Source organism: Coccomyxa subellipsoidea (assembly GCF_000258705.1).
Source record: "Coccomyxa subellipsoidea C-169, whole genome shotgun sequence".
NCBI lineage: Eukaryota > Viridiplantae > Chlorophyta > Trebouxiophyceae > Coccomyxaceae > Coccomyxa > Coccomyxa subellipsoidea.
In genome coordinates, this window is record NW_005178042.1 from 1,755,518 (window position 1) to 1,777,648 (window position 22,131).

Below are 22,131 nucleotides of genomic sequence, written 5' to 3' on the forward strand. Positions count from 1 at the left end.
CATTTGACATTGCCCAGTGGAACCCACCGCAAATTGTCAAAGCTCCATCATCTTCATCGTATGGTACTGTCCATCGTGCATGTCTGTGGTCATCATGTAATCAGACACAATCAAGACATGCTGCCGCCTCTTGAAAAAAATCTTCTCTGAAAGAGCACCATCACTAGAATCTTAGTTTTTCTTATTTACGCTGACTGCACCTGTCTTCGCATCCCGCTCAGTTCTGCATCAGGGTGCTGCTGCACGCCCAGACACCCTCTCCCTGACCAGCATGCTCATGGCTGTCAGCTGTGTCTCCTTGTCAGCCACCTGAGCCTTGGCTGCAGCCAGCTCGGCCTTTGCTGCGGCGAGCTCTGCTTCCAGGCCTTCAATCCTCGCCTGTGCAAACTCAAGAACTGCTGCTGTGTCTGCTACAGCCCCTCCAACATCACCCTGGCTGGTCTCTGCTTCAAAGCTGCTGGGCAGTGGAATCAGCTGAGGCTGGCCGGTGCCCCACTCCGGTGATGCATGCACAGGTGAGATGTGCTGGAATGCTGCAGGTTCAAACTGTTGCTGCGCTCGTTTGCGCCTGCGCTTGCGCTGTCCACGTCCAAGCTGCGGAGGAGCCAGGCCATCTCCTGCAACATGTCAAACGAAATGATCATCACCTACGGTGCACAGAAACAGCGTGGACAATTGGAAATTGGATAGCATCGGCATGCGGGCTGTATTGGAGTGTGGGAGACAGCAGGTCACCTGTGTCTAGGTTGTCCTGCTGTCCTTCTCCTGTGTTTGGGATGGCAGCATCTCGAGCCCGCCCCCAGCTGCCACGCCCACCCATCACTGTCAAGCCCAGCGCTCGTGCAACATTAACCAGACCGGTGATCACTGTGTGCTGGATCCCATCAGCTGACTGGAAGCCCTGCAGAGCACAGCTTGGTGCTGACCTTGGTGCTGCTGATTCATGTGTCTGCATGTTTGTACATGTGCTCAACAGCACCGGGCTCCACATAGGAATATACACCTCTGGAGGAATGGCCTTGTAGATTGTCCCATTGTCATATTTCACGAGTATGCAGCTCCAGCCAGGCCCCAGGTCACCCCCTGCTGGCGCACTAAAGATCTCAACTTTTTTCATTCAGATTCAAATACATACTTAATACTCAAGATATTTGGAAACCAGGTCCAAAATGCAGAGAACGCTCGGGCACATACCTACAGATTGGATGTATTCTTGCAGCCTAGGCAACCCATCGCCAGTATACCGGACAAACCGTCCGGATCCTGCAGCAGCTCTTGACATCGATATTGTGGGCTCTGCACTGCCCGTGTCTGCTGACGTCTCCGTCTCTGTGGTTCTCTGCACGCATGCAAGCAGTGCAATCATCGTCCTCCTTCAAGGTACATCTTACTCATCGCATATACCAATATGCAAGCTCGCTGGTGATCACTTCGGCTCGTCATAACAAGCAGAACCAGACCAAGAAACGACTCGCTGCCAGAACTGGCGGCGCACCTCCCAGGACCCCAATATCATGCGCCTGTCCCCCACAGACATCAGCAAGGTCTTTCTCAAACGATTAATCGGCAGGGCAATGATCATATTGTGTATGCACGACGTTTTGGGAGATCTGGTGTCAATGCACGTGGCTTCTATAATCTCATAGTCAATGATTCCATTTTGGATCAATTTTCATCCTTCAACATAGAATTTCTCAGCTTCCTGGCATCCTGATGGTCCTCATTCGAATTGCAATTGACTTGTAGACTTGTTGATGTGCACAGCCAATCGGTGTTCTGGTTGAAAGGGAGGCATGCTACCATGCGCATGCTAGCCTCTATATCACCGTTGCTCCGCAGCATTCCTCCAACCATGAGAAACTGTTTCCATGGCGCATGATATTAGGTATTTGCACACACAGGCATTCATCATGCCGCACACAGGCACAAACTCAAAGCATCTGGACATCCCTAGAGAGCCCTGCCTCCTCTTACCCAATATCTTTCTACATGCAAATTGTACAGTGATGATGTATGTGGCCCATTTGACATTGGCCAGTGCAACCCACTCCAAACAGTTCACAGCCCCCTAGTCTTCTTGGATGGTAACATTCATGTTGTATGCCAATGGCAGACACCTGTATTGCATCAGAGACGATAAAAACATCTTTGTGTTGGCAGAAGATCTCTCCGGCAATGCCGCGTCATGAGCTCCTCAGTCACCCTTATCCAAGGTGACTGCACGTGTCTTTGCATCCCGTTCAAATTTGCATCAATGTGCTGCCAATTGTTCAAGGAGTCTCTTTCTGCAAAAGCATAGCACCATCACTAAAATCTCAGCCTCTCTTATCCACGCTGACTGCACCTGTCTCCGCATCCCGCTCAGTTCTGCATCAGGGTGCTGCTGCACGCCCAGACACCCTCTCCCTGACCAGCATGCTAATGGCTGTCAGCTGTGTCTCCTTGTCAGCCACCTGAGCCTTGGCTGCAGCCAGCTCGGCCTTTGCTGCGGCGAGCTCTGCTTCCAGGCCCTGAATCCTTTCCACTGCGAGCTGAAGTGCTGCTGTGTCTTGGTCCTGGCTGGTATCTGCTTCAAAGCTGCTTGGCAGTGCAGCTGCCTGAGGCTGATTGATCCCCCAATCCAATGCTGCATGCGCCTGTGAGGCTGAGTGCAATGCCACAGGTTCGTGCTGCCGCTTTGTGTACTTGCGTTTGCGCTGTGCAGGTGCATGCTGCACAGTGGGCAGGCCAGCTTCTGCATAGAGTCAAATGAAAACACTATCATCTGGGGTGCACAGAAACAGCAGACCAAAGTTTGGGAATTGGATAGCATCGGCATGCGAGCTGCGTGGGAGAGTGGGAGACAGCAGGTCCCCTGTGTCCAAGTTGTCCTGCTGTCCTTCTCCTGTGCTTGGGATGGTGGCATTACGAGATCGATTCCAAGCGCCACGCCCATCCACCACTTTCAGGCCCAATGCCCGTCCAACATTGATCAGACCCATTATTTTTGTGGGCTGCTTCCCATCAGCTGACACGAAGCCCTGCAGGGCACAGCTTGGCGCTGCTGATTCGTGCGTGTGAGTATGTACACAGCTGTTGACATCAACAAGCTACAGGCCGATGAGCACTTACCTCTGGAGGAATGGACCTGTAGGTCGTCCCATGAGCAGATTTCACAGCCGTGCAGCTCCAGCCAGGCCCCAAGTCACCACCTGCTGGTGCTCTAGAGATCTTGAAAATCCCCTTTCGATATCATAGCTCTCAAAAATAAAATTAGATACGTGTAGGCCTAGGAGGTGACCCCAAAAATGCAGAGGACGACCAGGTTTTTACCAATGGATTGGATGTATTCCTGCAGTCTCGGCAATCCCTCACGAGTAGTGCTTCCGGATCCTGCAGCAACTGTCAAATGCATAGGCTCTGAACCGCTCGTGTCTGCTGACGTATCCGTCTCCGTGGTTCTCTGCACGCATGCACGCATATGACTTCATCCTTGTCCACTACGCAACATGCTCGGTGTAAATACATCATGACTGATCGCCGATGATCAGCTTGCCTTGCTTTGACAAGCAGACTCAGCTGCTAGAAACGACCCGCTGTCAAAACTGACGGCTCACCTCCCAGGACGCCAATTTCATGCGCCTGTCATCCAAAGACATCAGAAAGATCGTTCTCAAACACTTTTTGACAGGACAATTATCAAATTGCGTATGCACGATGTTTTTGGGAGATCTGATGTCAAGGCACGTGCCCTCTACAATCTCATAGTCACAGGGTCCTTTGGAAGGCCCAAGCTGATGCAAACCTTCGAAATTTCTCTTTTAAGCCACAAAATACTGTCATGCTGATGGTCCATGCTTCTGGGTTGGCTTGAAGGCTTCTCGATGTGCTCAGCCAATCGGTATTCTGGTTGAAAAAACTTCCATGCTAGCATATGCATGCATGCGCAAGCTAGCCCCAGTATCGCCGTTTTTGATCGACTTTGATTCCATCATGGCCATCATGATGATGGCCAGAGACATGCAGCTTGACTAGTACCACGCAATGCAGATGATGAGGTTTCGACAGCTTGCTTTTTGTTGCCCTGGCCACTGGTCAAACAGGCCACATTGCTGAGCTCTGAACGTGGTACACCATGGTTGTACTATTTGAATATAGAGGGAGGTTGGGTAATATGGGGCAGGGCTCTCTAGGGGTGTCCAGACGCTTTGTATTGTAGCCGGGGCCTACGTGCGCCATGACGAATGCCTGTGCGTGTGTGTGTAATTAATATTCATATGCGACATTCTTGCCGGCTGTTCAAGGAGTCCCTCTTTGCAAAAGCATCATCACTGAAACCTCCGTCTCTCTTATTTAAGCTGACTGCACCTGTCTCCGCATCCCGCTCAATTCTGCATCAGGGTGCTGCTGCACGCCCAGACACCCTCTCCCTGACCAGCATGCTCATGGCTGTCAGCTGCGTCTCCTTGTCAGCCAGCTGAGCCTTGGCTGCAGCCAGCTCGGCCTTTGCTGCGGCAAGCTCTGCTTCCAGGCCCTGGATCCTTTCCACTGCAAGTTGAAGTGCTGCTGTGTCTAGCGCAGACCCACCCACATGGTCCTGGCTGGTCTCTTCTTCAACGCTGCTTGGCAGCGCAGCCGCCTGCGGCTGACTGATCCCCCAGTCTGGTGATGCATGCACCGGTGTCGTTTGCTGGTATGCCACAGTTTCGTGCTGCCGCTTTGTGTATTTGCGTTTGCGCCGTGCAGGTGCATGCTGCACAGTGGGCACGCCAGCTCCTGAAAAGGTCAAAAACAATTCTTAAGCATGTAACAACAGATGTCAAATTGAATACCGGACAGCATCAGCTAGCTCACTGGTGTGGGAGGCAATTATTGTCACCTGTGTCCAAATTCTCCTGCCTACCTTCTCCTGTGCTTGGCATTGGTTTGGTTCGAGATTGCCAACCGCCACGACCACCCTCTACTTCCAAGCCCAGTGCTCGTGCAACATTGATCAGACCCATAATGACTGAAGGCTGCTTTCCATCAGCTGATATGAAGCCCTGCAGGCACAACATGTGGTACTGTTGATTCTGCGCAGCACGCATGCTGTGCCTCCTTTATTTCAAAGCAATGGGCTCCACAATCTCTGTGAAAGAAGACATACCTCTGGAGGAATGGCCCTGTAGATCGTTCCTCTTGAAGATCTTGTGACTGTGCAGCTCCAACCAGGCCCCAAGTCACCCCCTGCAGATGCTCCAGAGCTCACGAAAGCATTCAAGCTCTTCCGAATGCACCTGATGATTCTGTGGGAGGTGACCTGACAGGTCAGAATATGACCAGGCTTACCCACAGATTGGATGTATTCCTGCAGCCTAGGCAACGCATCGCCAGTAGTGCTCTTGGAATCTGCAGCCGCTGTCAAGAATGACATTGTATACGTAGGCTTTGCACTGCTCGTGTCTGCTGACGTCTCCGTATCCGTGGTTCTCTGCACGCGTGCAAGCGATTATATTATCTAATTTCTTTGGCACGCACCCTACTCCTCGCAAAAACCCATTACGCAAACTCGCTGAACAGTGTCTTGGCTTGTCATGACAAGCACGAGCAGCAGCAACAAACAGGTGGCTGTCGGAACCGCAGACGCACCTCACAGGATCCCAAGAATATGCGCCTGTCATCCAGAGACATCAGGAACCACTTCCTCGATCGTATCCACAGAATGGCCAATGTTTCGTGTGTGCAAGACGGATCTTATGGATGCGATCTGGTGTCGACACACATGGTCTTTTTGTTTCATGACCCCTCCGGGAGTAGACACTGAAGCTGCTGGTACAAATTTTATTTAGGGAGTGCCTTCTGATGTGCTTGGAAGATCCTGCTAGAAACTTCCATTAATTTAGTACACACGTCTGGCTTGAATGATAAAATTGTTGCAAAGTGGAGCAGGCATTCAAGCCTAGGCTAGCCGATAGGTCAGCTCCATATACAGGCTAGCTGCGCTGCTTCAATTGCATGCATGAGAAGTCCTCCTGAAGTGTTGGAACAGTAAATTACACACAAAGGCACTCGTCATGCAGTATATCGTCTTCGGGCACAAGTCAATGCCTCTGGGCATCTCTAGAGCCCAGGCCCCTTCTTTACCTCCTTTTCCCTAGGCCTATGCAATTCAGTCCAAGATTAAGCAGCACAGGCAACGCTTGTTTATCACCAGTCACGTCTAAGCATTGTTGGTGATTACAAATCTTATACATTTCTATGTTCTGGTGCTTGGGGAAAGACGAACCGGCTGTGCGCCAGCAATACATGCAGCACTCAAACAAAATCCACACCAAATACAGCCACAGTGGCACTGTGACACTCACAGCTGAGAATTAGACACAAAATCGTAATTCTTCAAGTTGGTATGACACTTGTAGGTAGGCCGGCACATGATTAATCATGCCGAGCATTATGAATTAGGAAGATAGCAGACATCTGCAAGTTTGTCGCATATTTGTGGCGTCAGGCCTGCGCTTTGCTTATGTGCTGCTAGTCAAAGCCTTTCCTGCTGGAACCCCAAAGACTGCCCAAATTCATTGCGCAGTACTCTTCCTGAGAGATGATGGTGACAGAAAGAGAAAGGACGCATGCAGGTCCGACTACGCTAGCGGCAGATGCGTCTGTTCACTGCCAGTAGCGTCCCATTGGAAAAATTGCTAGGTGGCGTGAAGGAGCCTGGGCCCGTGGCTGCTTCCCACTTTGCTCGTCGTCCAGGCTTCATGATCACACAACGACCCCTTACAGATCACTCCACTGCCTGGCAGAAACGGGACCAGACGCCGGCTGAGGAGATATCATTTCAGGCTCGGACACAGCGGGCTGCGCAGGATGATCAGGCGCCAGGCAGCCGCTGGCCAGCAGAGACTCCGCCTGTGTGCTCATGCTGCCGGCCAGTCCGTAGCCTTCAAGGTCGCCGCAGATATCCAAGTCATCATCGCTGCTGGACTCCTCCTCTGCCGCATACCCCTGCATGCCAAGCGCTTCTAGTAAATTGCTGAATGAATGCGGGAAGTAATTAACGAATCATCCATGAGCAGCCGAGTGGCTAGATGCGGAGTTTCAACGGCTGGCGACAGCCGTGCTTTTTACAAGCCTAATGTAAGGGGCTCAAGCTTGATTGGTTGACCCTAGTGCAAATTATGCGCGGCAGAGTCTGTACAGATCGGGCCTACCGCACAGTGCGCCACAACGCTGGGCTGCACTTCCTGCTGCTGCAGGGGGCTTTGGCTCTTCTGCTTGCGACGGTCCCGCCGCTTCGGCCGTGGCTCAGGCGGCTCCCCATCGCTCTCTGAGGACTCCTCCCCGTCGTCGTGCCCCTTGGAGTCTGCTGCCTGCTGGCCTGCCTCGCTGAGATGCATGGTCAGCTGGCGCCATGTGCTGATGCTCTTGGGCTTGGGTGCGACGTCAGGCACCTGAGAGTATTGCGTTGCTTTTGTTCGAGCATTCTTCCGCCGCTTTGGCTCCTGTCCATTGGCGGGCTGGCCGCCCCTTTTGACGCCAGACACCGAGTCTGCTTCTGCCTTGTGCGGCCGTCTGCGCTGCTTCTTTGCAGGATTCCCGGCATCCTCTTGCACTGAGTCCTCGCTGAGAATGTCAGCAAGCCGTTTGTGCCTGCATACCATACCAACATTAGCTGTTCTAAGGGCCGTGCTGTGATGATTAGAAGCCCCGCTGCATGTCATGCTGGCCAAGCATCTGGAAGCCTGCCTGGTGGACCTTGACAGTGACAAACTCATGTATCCAGCGTTGCTCACATGCATGGAAGGAAGATTTTTCCTGGCGGCAAACGGGGTAGATGAAATGTGCCGGGCCACACCTGGGCGCTCGGCCGCGCTTCTGCCTGGGGACATTCAGGAAGGGCATCTGGTCTGGAGATGACCATTCGGCCGCTTCTTTTGCTTTTTCTGGCGGTGATGGTGTTTCGCAGGTCTTGACATCCAGGCCATGCGCTCGCAGCACTCCTGCGATCGACCGGTAGGAGCTCTGTGGCTGTCCGGAAGCAGGCACAAACCCCTGCAACGCAACATGTCATCACATGCATGTGAAGGTTGTTCCCAGAAGACAAGGGGCCCTCACGGGCAGCTTGAAATCCTACTGCCGTGTTTATTGTGTAGCCAGTAAAATCTGTAGTGCGATGTCCTGCTGTGGGGCTGTTTGTCAGGTGGATGGGGGAAGCAAGCTCACATTTGGAGGGTAGTACTTCTTATCCCAGGCTTTGCCATTGCTGCGCTGTCTGCCAACACACTTCCATCCAGCTGCCAGGTGAAGCCCTGCAAGATTGCAGACTTGCCTGCACTTATGCAAAGTTGGACACAAGGGTGGCTTCTTGGAGCCGATCAATCAGAAGCACTGTAGTCAAATTTCCTGGGATCCTACTCAATGCGATCGCACCAGCTTTCTTGAGCTCTTCGTGAATACTCAGCAGCTTTGCGTTGGGGTTGAATATTGTTCCCCGTTGTCCGCCTGGTATTGCAGGCGAGTGCTGCAGCTCGCTTGCCATCGCCCAACCTTTCCTCTTGCGATGTCACATCATTCCTGACGAAGCCGTCTTGGATCCTAATGATAGTATCGAAACTCTCAACAGGCTATTGGGGACCTTGATTTCTATTAGAAAATAGCTGCGATGCCAGCAGACGGATTCTAATCAATGGCTTTTGTGTGAGATCCTGCCCTGGGATGCACTAGGTTGCTTATCGCTGTAAAGAACCCAACAAGTGCAGCGCACCTTTGGAGATTCCTTCAGAGCATGCAGAGGTGTTGAAGTGCTCAGTGAATAAGCCGATATAATGCTAATTGGCTTTGCGCTTTCCCGACCGTGCGCTCCAGCCCAAATGAGTCTGTCCGAGCTTCAAGCCGTTTGAGAAGAGGAAGGGAGACGGTGTGCCAAATTTGGAGTCGCCTGCCACATTTCAGATTCAAACTCTCAGGATGCATGCATGCCATGCTGTACACCTTTGACATATTTAATATCTTTTTATAACGACACACTGGCTCGAGCTCAACGTTTAGTGCACGAAGCTCACCGCTCACAAGAGCTTTATGTGCGGCAAGCATTCCATGGATGGTTGCCATTGATGGCCACCACACGGCCACCATGCATGCAAACAGTTGCAAGCTGTCTCCTACCTCATGCTGGTACATTGACAAGGTTACCTGTCTGGTAAACTCTGCCAGAAGGCAGGCGTGACTGCATTAACATTACAGTCCAGCAAATGCAGGGTCGTATTTAGAATCAAGGCAATCATGCAACCAGCTGCACATCTTTCAAGAATTGGGCACATGCCACTGCAAGAACAAAGCATCAATTTCCTGCAAAAGTCATGCCTTTTACCACTTCTAAGGGATGGTAAGGGTTGGTGGGCACGCTTGTTGCTTCATCCCAGTACACAGAAGGCAATAAACTTGAAAGCAAAGTGGCAATGCCACCAACACAAACATTGCATGTAGAATAACGAGGTTTGCAGCACGCTTAAAAAAGCTGGCAAGTGGGAAGATGATCTTGCTGTTCGGTGCTTCTCATACCAAGGAGTTCATATCCTGTAACGCAAGCTCACAGGATATGATCATGATCCCAAGGTGCACACATGTTGGGGTTCGCCTGATATTTTTATTTGCGAGTTCAATGTTCACCAGAGGGCAAACAGGTCTCACATGTGACGAGGAACAGATGTCTGGCATATCTGAAACAATGTGTGTCTCCTGGTGCAGACAGAGCAGCTAAGAGCACTCTGGTAGCTTTGAACTCACATCCCTGAGCTGGCTCCTGTACTCCTCTAGATCTCTCGCCATTCCCTCAGTCACCCTTGTGAGGAACCCTACCTGCTCCCTCAGAGCCTCCTGGTTGTGCTTCTCACTGTCATCCAGGGCTGCTGGCATGCCAAAGAACCTGCGGCGGGGATCTCTGGGGCTCAGCACTGCATGCTTCCCGCTGCTCTGCATGTGCTTGCTGTCTGTTGCAAGGTCGCTGTGCACTCCATTCTGCTGCAGAGCGGAGCTGGACAGACTGGATGGTTTAGTTTCTGGACTGCCAAGCTGGCACTCGTTGGCTGGCATGTCTTTGTCAAGAATGTGCGCCTGCTCAATCTCTTGCTCTGAGTCAGACAGCAGACTGACGATCTCCGCTGCTGGCACTGCATCTGGATCAACTGGCTGTGCATACTGTTTCTCTGGTGCAGCAGAAGTGACGAGATCTATGACCGCTAGTTCTGCGCTAGCTTCTGCATCCTTGGAATCCTGCTGCCCAGTCTGAGCCTCTGCAGCAGCTTCTTGCTTCAGGGCACCTGCATCTGCATTCTCTGAGGGCTCCAGCTTGACTCCAGCAGCCTGATCAGGCTGCTCAGCCACCCCGCTTCCCTGGCCCAGGGCCTGATCAGGCTGCTCAGCGGCCCTGCCCTCCTCTCCAAAGGTGCCACGTCCGCAGCTCATGTCATCGTTAGTCACGAGGACATGAGATGTCCAGGGAGTGCTCCGCTCGCAGCGGCCGGCTGAGCGGCGTTTGGAGCGGTCCCAATTGGGCAGGGGAGGCGCTGCATAGACTGAGCTGCAGCGGCGCTTTGCCTGGACGGTTCTGGCCGGCAGCTCGGGCGCATCATCATGTTTTTCCAGGCCGTACGCGCGCGCGACCTCTTTCAGTGACCTGTACCTGCCCTGGTACTTGCCCACGGCCACAAATTCCTGCAAAGGGAATGTCATGACTCAGCGACCATTGGACACATATTGCCGGCATCAAGCTCAATTTGATAGCGGGGCAGGGAAAGTACTGAGCGCCTTGCCCCTGGTTGATTGATTCTTGCTTGGATCTGGCAGGTCCATCAAGGATAGGTGGCAGCCTGTACCTGCTGTTTGCCTGCAGACGCATCTTGCCTCTGGCAGGAAAACCGTGCACTACTTATGATTAGAACAGATGATGTCTGTGCAAGCAAGTTGGAAGGAGATGGTGGGAAGCACACCTCCGGGGGATTGTAGTAGTAGTCGTACTGCACAGCGGTCTTGCCTGAAGTGCGCTGGGTGCGGCTCACTTTCCAGCCGGGCTCTAGCACCACAGCCTCACCAGCTTCTTCTCCTGCTCATTCCAGTAATGAGTTTATTGTAGTTTCATTTCAGAGACATGTGAGAGCCACCTGAGGCTCACTTGTCTTGTAGGCAGTCTGTCACTGCCCATCTTCATGTCACAAATTTCTCATGTGTCTGCATTCCATCAAAGAATTGGCAATCAGTATACTGTTCTGGCCCAGAAATGCATAGAAACAAGGTGGTGCAGAACCAAAATAGCTCTGAGCACTTTCTGGTAATCGTCATAATTTGGGGGCAGACAAACACGAAGTGGTCTTCATCTTCAACTTATCTGCTTAATGTATTAGGCTTGATGGTCAGCATCCATCAACACACTCAAGCACCCAAGACAGAAAGGAAGGATGTTGGATCTCTGCTTGGGAAGGTCGGTGCAGCACCCTTCTTCTGAATGTACTGCTGCAGCTTGACAAGCTGCGCCTCTTCGGACAGTGCAGTGGGCTTTCCCTTCTTGTCCCCTGGAGGAACTTTGCCAGGACTGCCAAGCATTGGATCATCCTCAAGCATGCCTGCATCTGTCAAAACACCGTTTGGTTGGACCTCTTTATAAGTAAGGCCATGATGTGTAACCCTCCGTACATGGGCCACAGCCTGCAATGCAGGATCTTCAAAGTCATGTCGAATAACAGAGATGAAGGAGAAGACCATATGTTCACCTGCCGACTTGTCCTTGACAATATCTGAAATCCTGCGCTGCAGAGTGGGCGCTGTGGCAGTGATCTGCTGAAGGTCAAGTCCCAGTGCCTTGGCAATATCAGCCTTTGCAAATCCCATTGCACGCGCAACGTCACCCCTGGTCAGGTAATACGACGCAGAGGGCTGTCCACTTGGTGAAATGAATTCCTGAAAAAGCGAGACAACGACTCAGCACAAAGTAGCCAGCAGTTTAGGAAGCGTATCTCGTTCCATGCCTTAAAAAATGTAGGCGCATTTTCTCATAATGCATGCATGCATGCATATGCATAGTAGTGTTACCTTGGGAGGGACAAAGCAATGTCCGTTTGGCAGTCTCTGCTTATCCCTAACCCAACCATCCGCGAGCTGACCACCTGCGCCGGAGTAGGGATGTCTGTAAACTTCCTGACTAATTTTCCAGAGGACACGGCTCTTCAGATGCAGATGAAGGTGCCTGGGTAGCCATAAGGGCTACAATCGAAAAGTAAGCTCAATATTTGTGTGTTGATGCATGCAGCACATTTCTAAGGGAAGTAGGTGACACACCAAGCCCTTTGATAAAGTCATTCAGTTTCTCCAGGCTGCTGCGACGCTTTCTGCCTGAAGACAGCTGCCCTGCTGCTGGCACAGATTGCCGAAGGAGGTCCGGAGGAGACATTATCCAAAGCTTATTTGTGGGTGAGCTTTGAATAACTGCTAAAATCTTGCCTGCAATGGCATTGACGAAGCAGCACCTGAGACATTTGCTGAAAATTGGAGGCCAACGCGTTGGGTAAATTGTGAAATCGCTAACCTTTTGTTCAGTCGAGGCAACGAAACCCACGAATCCACGAATCATAGATTTTGTGTTTTTTCTAGACGATGTTTGATGGCAAGATAGGTGCTATTAGAAGGTCGGGAGAACGTACAAGCTCAAGCGGGTTGCCTTTCCGAATTTAGAACGTGATCTCGGATTGAGTTTTTATTGTCAAACAGGACAGGATCCCTTGCATCGTGTAGGAGCAGAATAGATATCTCGATGCATTGATGCAAGTACCCTTTTTCTTGGACCACTCCAGGGCCTTATCAGGCCCTCACATAATTTCCATCAAAGCGTCAGTCATGCCAGATATTCGGGTGTCTGGAAGGAACTAGAGAGCATGCACTCACATACTGGCTTGCCTTACCTAGCCTTAAGGCAGTGCAAGCGTCAAAAAAAAAGGGATTGCCTTGCAGACCCCACATTGCATGCACTGACGTCAACGTGGTTCAAGCGTCCTCAATTCAGCACTATCATATGCATGTTGAGTTGCTAAAAGTGCCGTTCATGCCATTACAGAAGTGCACAAACAATGATCATGGTCCTCATTTCAATGAAGCATACATCAATCTTACCAGCGGCATACTGGGCCAGATGTGCAGGTCCATCTCTAAGAATCTTCCAAGCAGTCCTTGGAGGTACGCTCAAGGACCTTGTTCCAATCTCAGACTAGGCCTTGAAAATGCTTCAGCGCAAATCCTAGGCTAGTTCCAAACAGGCTGCAATTGAAACAACTAGGCAGGAAAATCTAGGGCTTGCTCAATCCCAACTGCCCTCAATTTAGTATGGAGGGATAAAGTACAAGGAAACGAGGTTTCCTCGCGCACAAGTATTTGCTACCTGATGAGCTGATCAAACAGGAAATTCCAGAAGGTAATGTAGAAGCACAGCCGTATTGGCAATGCAGCTACAAGTCGACCATCTCATCTGCTGGAGCTCTCGCAATGAATCAAATTACACGTACTGGAACCATCAAAGGTGTGCAGCAGCAGAAGCACTTGGAGGAAATTGTTCTTGCTCTGCACTCTCACAACTCCCCTGCCTCCTTGATGCCTGTCCGCGGCTGCAGAACATTACTTGCCCTTTTTTCTTGCAGATGCTCACCGTACAAATCCTATCCTGCATGCTGGACAGAGGCTTCCCTGCGCTCCCCTTTTCTGGTACCAGTAAACTACCGATAGTAGTGATTACAAGGCCAGGGCGCTCATCAGCGTGTCCTTCAGCTGGGGCGCCTTCTTGACTGATGCACTGATGACCCTAAACACTGCTGCCAGCATTTCACTCTCCTCATCTTGCGCATTGCACTTGGCTGCTGCCTGCTCCTCCATGTCATTCAGCTTGGCTCGCAGTTGCTCATTTTCGGCTTGCAGCTTGCCATTCTCTGATTTCAAGTCCATATCCTCTGCCTGCAGCTGCACTTTCTCTGCCGTGCGCGCCTCACCCTCCTGTACCATTTGTTGCATTTCCTGCCATAAAAACAGCACAGATGTGAACATCTCGGCAATAACTGATCCTTATGCAGCACACAAACACAAGGCGTCATGTCTGGAGCGGTCGCTGCCCTGTAACTTGCACAAGCTCACAAGACATGCTTGGCAGCTGACCAGAAAAAGTGCAGTTAAAGTTTCCTTCAGCAAGTTCAGAAGACAATGTTAGGGGTAACATAATTGCACATGTATACCCATGTTTGAAGTAGCATGCAGTGCCAACTATCGGTTCTGGAGCTTCAGAATGATACCTCGTCCATTCTGTCCACATCTCTTTGCAGGTCTGCCAGCTGGCTGTGCAGATCTTCCAGGTCCGGTGCCTGCATGTGCAGCACCTGCAGCTCTGCCAGCTCCTCCTCCTTCTGCGCCAGGGCCTCCTTAAGCTTGCCCACCTGCCAAACCCACACACATGCTGATGCCTGCTGTATATGCGATAGACATGCATGCCTTGAGAAACTCCGATGGCGACCCAAAGCGCCCATTGTGTCATTGTGAATGGTAGAGATCAAAACTGTGGAATCCGAAGAAGATACAAACCCAGTTTACGTGAATGGGACTGGCGATCAGCCTTCTGAGCAGACACAGAGACAGAATCGCATGGCAGCACCTGACTTTATCGTCGCAAGCCATCAGCATGAAAATGTGACTGCGATACTGGGAAAGTGATGAGCACCTGTGTTGTGAGCTGGCCATTTGTGGCTTCTTGGGCCTCTGATTTTGCAGTAACCACCCTGACGTGCTCATGCATGGACTGGATCTGGGACTGCGCTGCTTCAAGGTCCCTGTCCTTCTGCAGCAGCTCCTCAATGATTGCCCTCGTGCTGTCCTTGCAGCCAAAGCAATTTCCCAGCAGTGCCGGTGCTGCAGTCAGCGCAGCGGGTGAAGCATGCATGACTTCTGTCTGGCAAGCAGCTGCCGGCAGCTGCGGTGGGTCTGCTGCTAGGGGATTGCCTGCACTGTCAGGCCCTGCAGGGGCCCTCTGGCGGCTCACATTGCACATCGCCAGAGACGCAGCATCTGCAGTCAAGCATCTGTGCTTTGAGAGACTGAATAGATGTATAGTCAGTCCATGACACGCTCTCTTGAACACCTCTTTGGAATAGCGTCAAACAATTTCTTTTCTCCCTTATACAGCAGTGTGCAGTGGCAATTCTGATGCTGTAAGAGCATGGATAGGGACACACGCATTAGCTATGGATGGGCAAGGAGTAATGCCTATTTAGCTGCGACCGCGAGTTGCATGAAAGCTTTGCAGCATGCATTTCTTGTAAGGTAGATGGGATGCACCAGGATTTTTGCGTGTTCTGTTGGCACGGGGTTTGCGCAGCCGCTTCTTTTTTACCCCTCCATTTGGTAGCTGGCTGCCTTCGATCAATAGCCCCATTGCGCGGGCCACGTCTGTCTTAGACGCATAAGCGGACTTTCGGTGCCCTCCATTTAGGGGCGAAAAGTCCTGGACGACGTCACACAGCAGCTGTCATGGATCAGGAAGCATGGGGTGGTTCATTTCACAACATGCATGTGCTCGGAGCAGCACTTGACTGGAGACTTACATCTGGTGGTATCCAATAACGCGAGCGCCTGTTCTTATTCCCCACACAGACTTTCTCTGACCAGCCTCTTGTCAGGTAGCCACCTGCCAGAAATGCCACTCCGGTACATCTTAAATTCAGCTTCTGTTCGCACCAACATCTGGCACTCTATTGACAGGGACATTGGCATTTACAAGACGGTGCACCATGAAAGCAAGGGGGGAGTAATGAGCATGTACATGCGAGTTTCAAGGAAGCAGTGGGCATCACCTTTAGATGATATGTAGGATCTCAGCACTTCAATACGTGCATCCTCTTGCTGGGTCACAGGCTCTTCAAGGTCAATGGCGTCTGCTGCAGGGGGCTGTTCTTGTATGTATTCTTGACCCAGAGGGAGGCACCAGTCCTGTCCCTGGAGAACTGTGTTCAAATCCTGTACGACAGGTAGCCTGGTCATGCTGATTATGCAGGGATGCACAAGTCTGGTGCACCCATGGTCCTGTCATGAAGAAATGCAATCCTTGCATGCAACGCGTTTGCCAAAAGCAAGGACTGAGAAATTTCAAATTTTTTAGCAAACCACCAAGTGACGCCTGTACCTGCCCCAAGAGCTCCTGCGGAAGGTCATCCCACGGATTGTTCGGAAGCAAAGCGGAATCCTCGTCGGTCATTTGCAGGCTGTCGAGCAATCTGTGCTGTCCGAAGGATGGAAAGGAAGTTTGAGCCAAGTGCTATTGCGACCGTGGCGTGAATGTTTGGCTTGTATTTTCGACCTTTTTTGACAGAGCTCCCACAAGTCCTCTGCAAAACAGTTTCAAGCCGTGTATAAGCTTTCCAATATTTTGAGAGGCACAAGGCACTCAAACGAAGAAATGCAAGACGAGCGTGAGCGCACCGAAGTTCCCTTCAGGCATTCGCTGGATCGCATGCATGCATGCATCGCACATGTGAGGGGTGAGTAAGAGCCAAATGCAGTCATCCCCCCAATCCTCAAAGGAGTGGGCCAGGTCATTGATTGATTGAGAATGTCAGTTGATCTGGAATATGCAGGACCTCAAGACAGAACCTTTCTACATGCTCTACGTAGCTCATAGTATACCCACAGTATCTCACGCTTCGCAAACATCCAGATATCTCAATACAGAATCTTTGGATATGCGCGCTTTCCATAGCTGAGAGCTTGGAGGTGCAAAGACTACCATGTCTAACCAGGCTGCAATTCCGCCATGGTCTTGCTCAGTCCAATCTGAACGGCGGCCATGGCACCACTGAAAATGTAGGCCAGGCTTGTGTGCTGATTGAGGTCACTTGCACAGACTCACTGCAATGAATCAGTGCAATTTGCTGCCGCAGCTCTGTTTGTTTCATCATTTCAGCGCTCGCAGGACCAGCGAACATGGCTGCGCATGATCAGGACTGCTCAGACGGCACAGATGGAGTCGCGATCGGGTAGATGAAGGAGCAGAAGCAGATGGAGGAAAGGACCGTGCCATAGCTGTTCTCCACCTCATGCACCTGCAGAAGGCATGGCTCCCACATGAGCACATGGGAGTCACTTGTACGTTCCTGTTCAGTCTGCCTAGAGCCAGTGCTGGACAGCAAATCTCTCCAGCTTAAGCAGTGATAATGCCAGTATTGGGCCACAAGTATAGTAATACTGTGAGGTTGTGGAAACTTCAGCATTGCACCGGGAAGAGGGCTTACCCTCACAATGTACTTCAATTCAAACATCTCGTGATCGTCCTTTGGGAATCGTCTGCCAGGAAGGCAAACAAATGTCAGCAATTTCCTGCCAGCGAGTCAGGTCCATGCATTGACTTCTGCTGCATGCTGTAAACGCGCACCTCTTGAACATTCCATCAAGGTCGCTCTTGAGAACTTTCTTCACGCCCTCCTCATCGGCATGGCCTTTGTACTCTGCAGAACACCATCATCTTCCTCTCACTTTGAACAAGAACATACCGTAAACTTGTGCAACAGGACACGCCAGGTTGAACAGAACAGAGAGACAAGGTTACTTGCAGCCCAACCTCCAACCATTACAAACCGTAAACATGTGCAGCAGGACAAGCCAGGTTGAACAGAACAGAGAAACAAGTTTACCTGCAGCCCAGCCTCCAATCACATAGCCATCAGACAGCCTGCGAACCTTCATCAGAGCAACACCTGCAGGCACAGACACAACAGTGCTTGACTTGGAGTTCAGAGATGGTGAAACTGAATGCCATCCAACATCAATCAGAGATATAGCAATCTTGAGGACATGAGAACAGGTGATCTACAGGGGTATCGCCTGCAGAGATTCTGTCCCCTTGCACGCCATCCATCTTGGCCATGATTGTCTCGAGCACTGCGCCTGCACCACAGCAGAGGGACTCATCAGGCAAGGAGGACCAGCGGAAGCCTGACCTCTTCATTCGCACAAAATGATGATGTCAAGTGTCGGTTCAGATATCTTTTGGAGGAGATTCCTACCATGGTGAAACGTCTTCTTTACATCCTGGTACTTCACTTCTGTGGCCTCTGTAAACGGCAAGATTTCTCATTGTCACATTTGGTATCACATACCCATTGAAGTTGCATGCTACTTCAATCAGACCAAACCACCAGAAGACATTGCAGACAGAAGCATGCAACATTGGCTGCTTGAACGTGCCTGCGGGTATGACAGAGGTGTATGCCACCACATTGAAGTTCTCAATGCCTGCCTCCTCAAGGGCCAAATCATAAGAGCCAGTCTCCCAGGGATCAGTACCCCCACCCTGGTTTGCACAGAGTATGTTAATTTTTTAATGAAGCAAGGGGCTACATGCTGCGCTAGGGCATAGTAAGAAAAATTTAATTCATATGAGCTACAGCTCACCTCGTTGGTATCACCCGCGCCAGTAGCTAGAAAGTAATCCTGCACAAGAATCTTGATCAGGTCCATGAGAAATAATGCAAAACGCTGCTGCCGGCAATTTGTTCATCAACTATGGTTCACATAGTACCTTGGGCACTCGAAATCCAAGAAGTATGCCCTGGCCTCCTCCCTGAAGAGTGATACGGTGAGCTTGGAGAGCTTGATCTACAGGAATAAGAGCCTCCTCCGTTGCTTTGTGGACTTCTTTTCTCTGCCTTTTCGGTGCCATTGCTTAATATATTATACTGTATTAAATCAATTGAATCCTCTCCAAACCTGCAATTGAGATCACTGTGATTTTGAAGAATTTTGTATTATCATCACATATCTGACGAGGCATCGTGGCAAAGTTTATGTTTCTTCCTACATGCTGAGCTTCCAGATCTCAACATATGAGATTTCTTACATCCAAGCAATAATTGTCTATGTAGAAGGCTGATGAAAAGGGCTATTCCGAAAGCAGGGGCGATGTACCCGAACAAGAAGGCGTCCAGGAGTGTCTTTGTTGCGGAATCAGATATTTCCAACACCGGCTCTCCTTTTAAACGGACCCGAAGAGCTGAAATTTAGATGCAAAGCCAGATCGCGGCAACCTTCATCCCTTTCGACAGCTGTGCTTTCACAGTCGTAACTTCCGGAACCTGTTTAGGCTTAAGCTGGCTCAAAATGTCCAAGCCAATTGCACAACAGCTCTCTTGATGGTCCTACTTACATCGTGGAAATCATGCTCACAAGGTCGATAAGAGAATGCAGAAGCAACTGATCAGCACATTCTCTTCTCTATGGAGTCCTCCCTACAATGCGATCTGGCCACCTCCGATCCAACAAAAGTGTCACCATCACAGGCGCAGTCGGCACGTTGGCAAACTTTCTGCAGCCTTGAAAAGGTAAAAAATGAAATGCAGAGTTTCCTGGACCAAAGTAGGATTTCACCACCTCTGGACGCTAAAGACAAGGTGTGATGCAGGAATGAAATGCTTTCGAAATCTATTCAGGTGAGCCTGCTACTTCCAAGGTATTGCTTGATAGTACGTTATATATCAATATTTTCACACTAATACTGCTCAAGCTGACGGATTTCATCTGTAGTTTTACGAGGTGGCATGGGGAGGGGACGTCGCGCTCTTGGAGAGCCTTGTGGCCGAGGAGCACATCCAGCGTGATATAGTCTGGCAGGTAACTACTATGTATTTTTATTCCACAATATCTTGAGGCCCAGAGATAATGTATTCTCTTCAAATGACAGCAAACGGTTCCAGGAAAACCCTGGAGTGGGACGTGAGAAGCTTGTTGGAGGCATCCAGCGTTTCAAGGAAATATATCCTGACATTAAATTTCAGGTGACAGAGGCGTGCGCATGTCCAGACAGCAGCAAGGTGGGCACATGCTCAGGGACACACATGACTGCTGCAGACTTCTCAGAACTCATATCTGCGGTGAATGATTTTTTGTTCCAGAAGTTGTCAGACACATCAGGGAGCCTTCGAGTGCATACGTGCAGGTGTTTGTGCACTGGAAAATGAGCGGCACTTTCGGAAGCAGGGCTCACACTTCGAGCGGCATTAGCCTGCTCACATTTGACGATGGCCGCATTGCAGAGACATGCGTATACCGCCAGGCCACACCTGCAGAGATGTCAAAGGCAATAAAGAATGCAGCAGAAAAGCAGAAACTGGCTGAAGTAAGGGAAATTATAGAAGACGCTGCGCAATATGCCGAAGATCGCTATGGTTCAATAAAGCCCGAGTGATGCTATCAGGCCAAGAGAGAATGCAGACATGAAGACAGAGCGAGCGCCAATGAAGGAGGAAGGGCTGCCTCGCTATTGTAGCCGCCTTGTTAGCCATGGCATGGCTGCAACTCAATTGAGGAGCTGCTCTAGCTAGTCTATAGACAGAGGGTCCAGGGATAAAGATGTTGAGGGTTGAATCTTGTTGTGGTAAGGTGGCTCGGAGCAGTTCTGAAGCATTTGCAGGGCATTTGTATATGTAAGACTGATCCGTCATATTTTGACAATGTCCCAGGCTGGGCTGTCACAGAGATAGTGCTGGGCAGCTGCGGATGCTATCACGTCCAAGTATATGTGTAATAGCAGACTTATGTGTCGATGGAAAGCGGAATGCAAGGACAGACCATTACAGTACCAAATAATTCTCTTCATGGTGCCACACCTGCATGTCTAGTGACTAGATTGGCTTGCATGACAATTCTCAATCCGACATACCCACACCCCTGATACACAAATCTTCTCACAATAGAAAGTCCTAGAGGGTTTGCGCTACTCAACCTAGCAAGTCTGCGAAAGGATCACTCTTTGCGCTCTTCTTTTCTACAGCAGCATTGCCCCTGGCCGCCATTGGTGCAGGAACAGAACCTGATGCCACAGGAGCTGGGCGGCCACCTCCCAGCAAGCTTGCTGGCGCAGGGGCCGCAGAACTGCCACCAAGTGCCAAATTCCCTGCAGTCAACAGCAGAACGAGTGACTTTTAGGCATGAAAGAGAAGGCAGACATCAAGACAGACAGTTTCTTATGTTGCTATCATTACAATCAAGGTGCGCCGGAAGACAGACAAACTGCAGATGAAGATTACTACTTATCCTACCCCTTTGTCTCTGTACATATGCTTCTCAACCCGCAGTGAAATGCAGCCGCCGATATGTACAAAAAGCCCTCTAAGCAACAAAGCCACACCAAGAAGTGGTACAGTACTTCGATTTGGTGCGCACCCATCAGGTTGGTGGTTGTCTGGTACGGCGGAGGCGCAAAGGGGTCAGCAAAAGGGTCGGCCTGTGGCTGCAGGCCCTGCATGGCGCCAAAGCTGTCTCCGGGCGTGGGGGCGGGTTTGGCTTGCGGGTCTGTGACTCCGCCGTACAGAGCGTCCAGATCAATGCCGCCCGCTGAGGGTGCAGGTGCTGTATCCGTGGGGTGCGAGAGGCCCTCAAGTGCTGCAAAAGGGTCTGCGCAGAGCAGCCCACTCCCATGAACACATGGGCAGGCATGCAGGTGATGAAAACACAAGGGCTTCAGCGATAGCGAGGTGCAGGAGTGCAGGTATGAACAATCTTAGTATTTATATTTTTAAACGCTTTTCCTGCCAAGAGGCAAGGAGCGTCCTGCAGACAAGCTGCACTTGAAAGCTGCCACAATCCTACCCCTTGTTAGACTTGCCAGCCCCAAGCAAGACCCAATCAACCGTGGGCATGGTGTTCAGTATTTATACCGCCCCCCGCCAGCCGGGGCCAATACTTATATGCTTGTATAATAATTCAATAATACGTTCCCATGGCAAACATTGGAGGGATTCTCGCCTTGAGATGATGGGGCTGCGGATGGAGCAGGCTGTGCAGGGCCTGAGGGTGTGTCCAAGTCAAACTCCAGTAGGCTGGGCACCGCTGCAGCGGTCCTGCTACTTGCTGCTGCCTGCGTTCGGCAGAAGCACCCTTCAGACTGCTGTATAAATCAGCGATGTTGCCACACGAGAGTGATAACGAATAGTGGCATACGTAGTTTGTCAAGCATAAATCTATGATTAAAGGCATCCAAATTGCCTGGACGCAGGAACATGCGGCACAGAACTGAGGCCAGATAATGACTGGCGCCCGTGAGACCTGCGCATGCGAGAAAGCTCCTGGGACAGGATCATGAGTGTGGACGAGTGGAACACC

The 22,131-nt window shown here is 50.9% G+C and overlaps 3 protein-coding genes across 3 annotated transcripts; all 3 read right to left on the reverse strand.

Annotated features, from left to right (window-relative positions):
- Positions 1–228: 228 nt before the first annotated feature.
- COCSUDRAFT_39055 (hypothetical protein) lies at positions 229–11,559 on the reverse strand (the record flags this gene model as incomplete). Its single annotated transcript, XM_005651848.1, has 13 exons — positions 229–617; positions 736–901; positions 1,496–1,520; positions 3,355–3,442; positions 3,597–3,621; positions 4,403–4,527; positions 4,567–4,755; positions 6,774–6,966; positions 7,173–7,611; positions 7,817–8,013; positions 9,820–10,674; positions 10,950–11,062; positions 11,451–11,559. The coding sequence occupies 13 exons, from the start codon at positions 11,557–11,559 to the stop codon at positions 229–231; spliced, it is 2,913 nt and encodes a 970-aa protein (XP_005651905.1).
- A 2,172-nt stretch (positions 11,560–13,731) lies between these two features.
- Positions 13,732–15,031, reverse strand: COCSUDRAFT_55378 (hypothetical protein; the record flags this gene model as incomplete). Its single annotated transcript, XM_005651849.1, has 3 exons — positions 13,732–13,989; positions 14,283–14,423; positions 14,705–15,031. The coding sequence occupies 3 exons, from the start codon at positions 15,029–15,031 to the stop codon at positions 13,732–13,734; spliced, it is 726 nt and encodes a 241-aa protein (XP_005651906.1).
- A 1,942-nt stretch (positions 15,032–16,973) lies between these two features.
- Positions 16,974–17,718, reverse strand: COCSUDRAFT_83451 (hypothetical protein; the record flags this gene model as incomplete). Its single annotated transcript, XM_005652318.1, has 4 exons — positions 16,974–17,078; positions 17,268–17,319; positions 17,408–17,480; positions 17,667–17,718. 4 exons carry the CDS (start codon positions 17,716–17,718, stop codon positions 16,974–16,976), a joined length of 282 nt encoding a protein of 93 aa, XP_005652375.1.
- Positions 17,719–22,131: the final 4,413 nt, after the last annotated feature.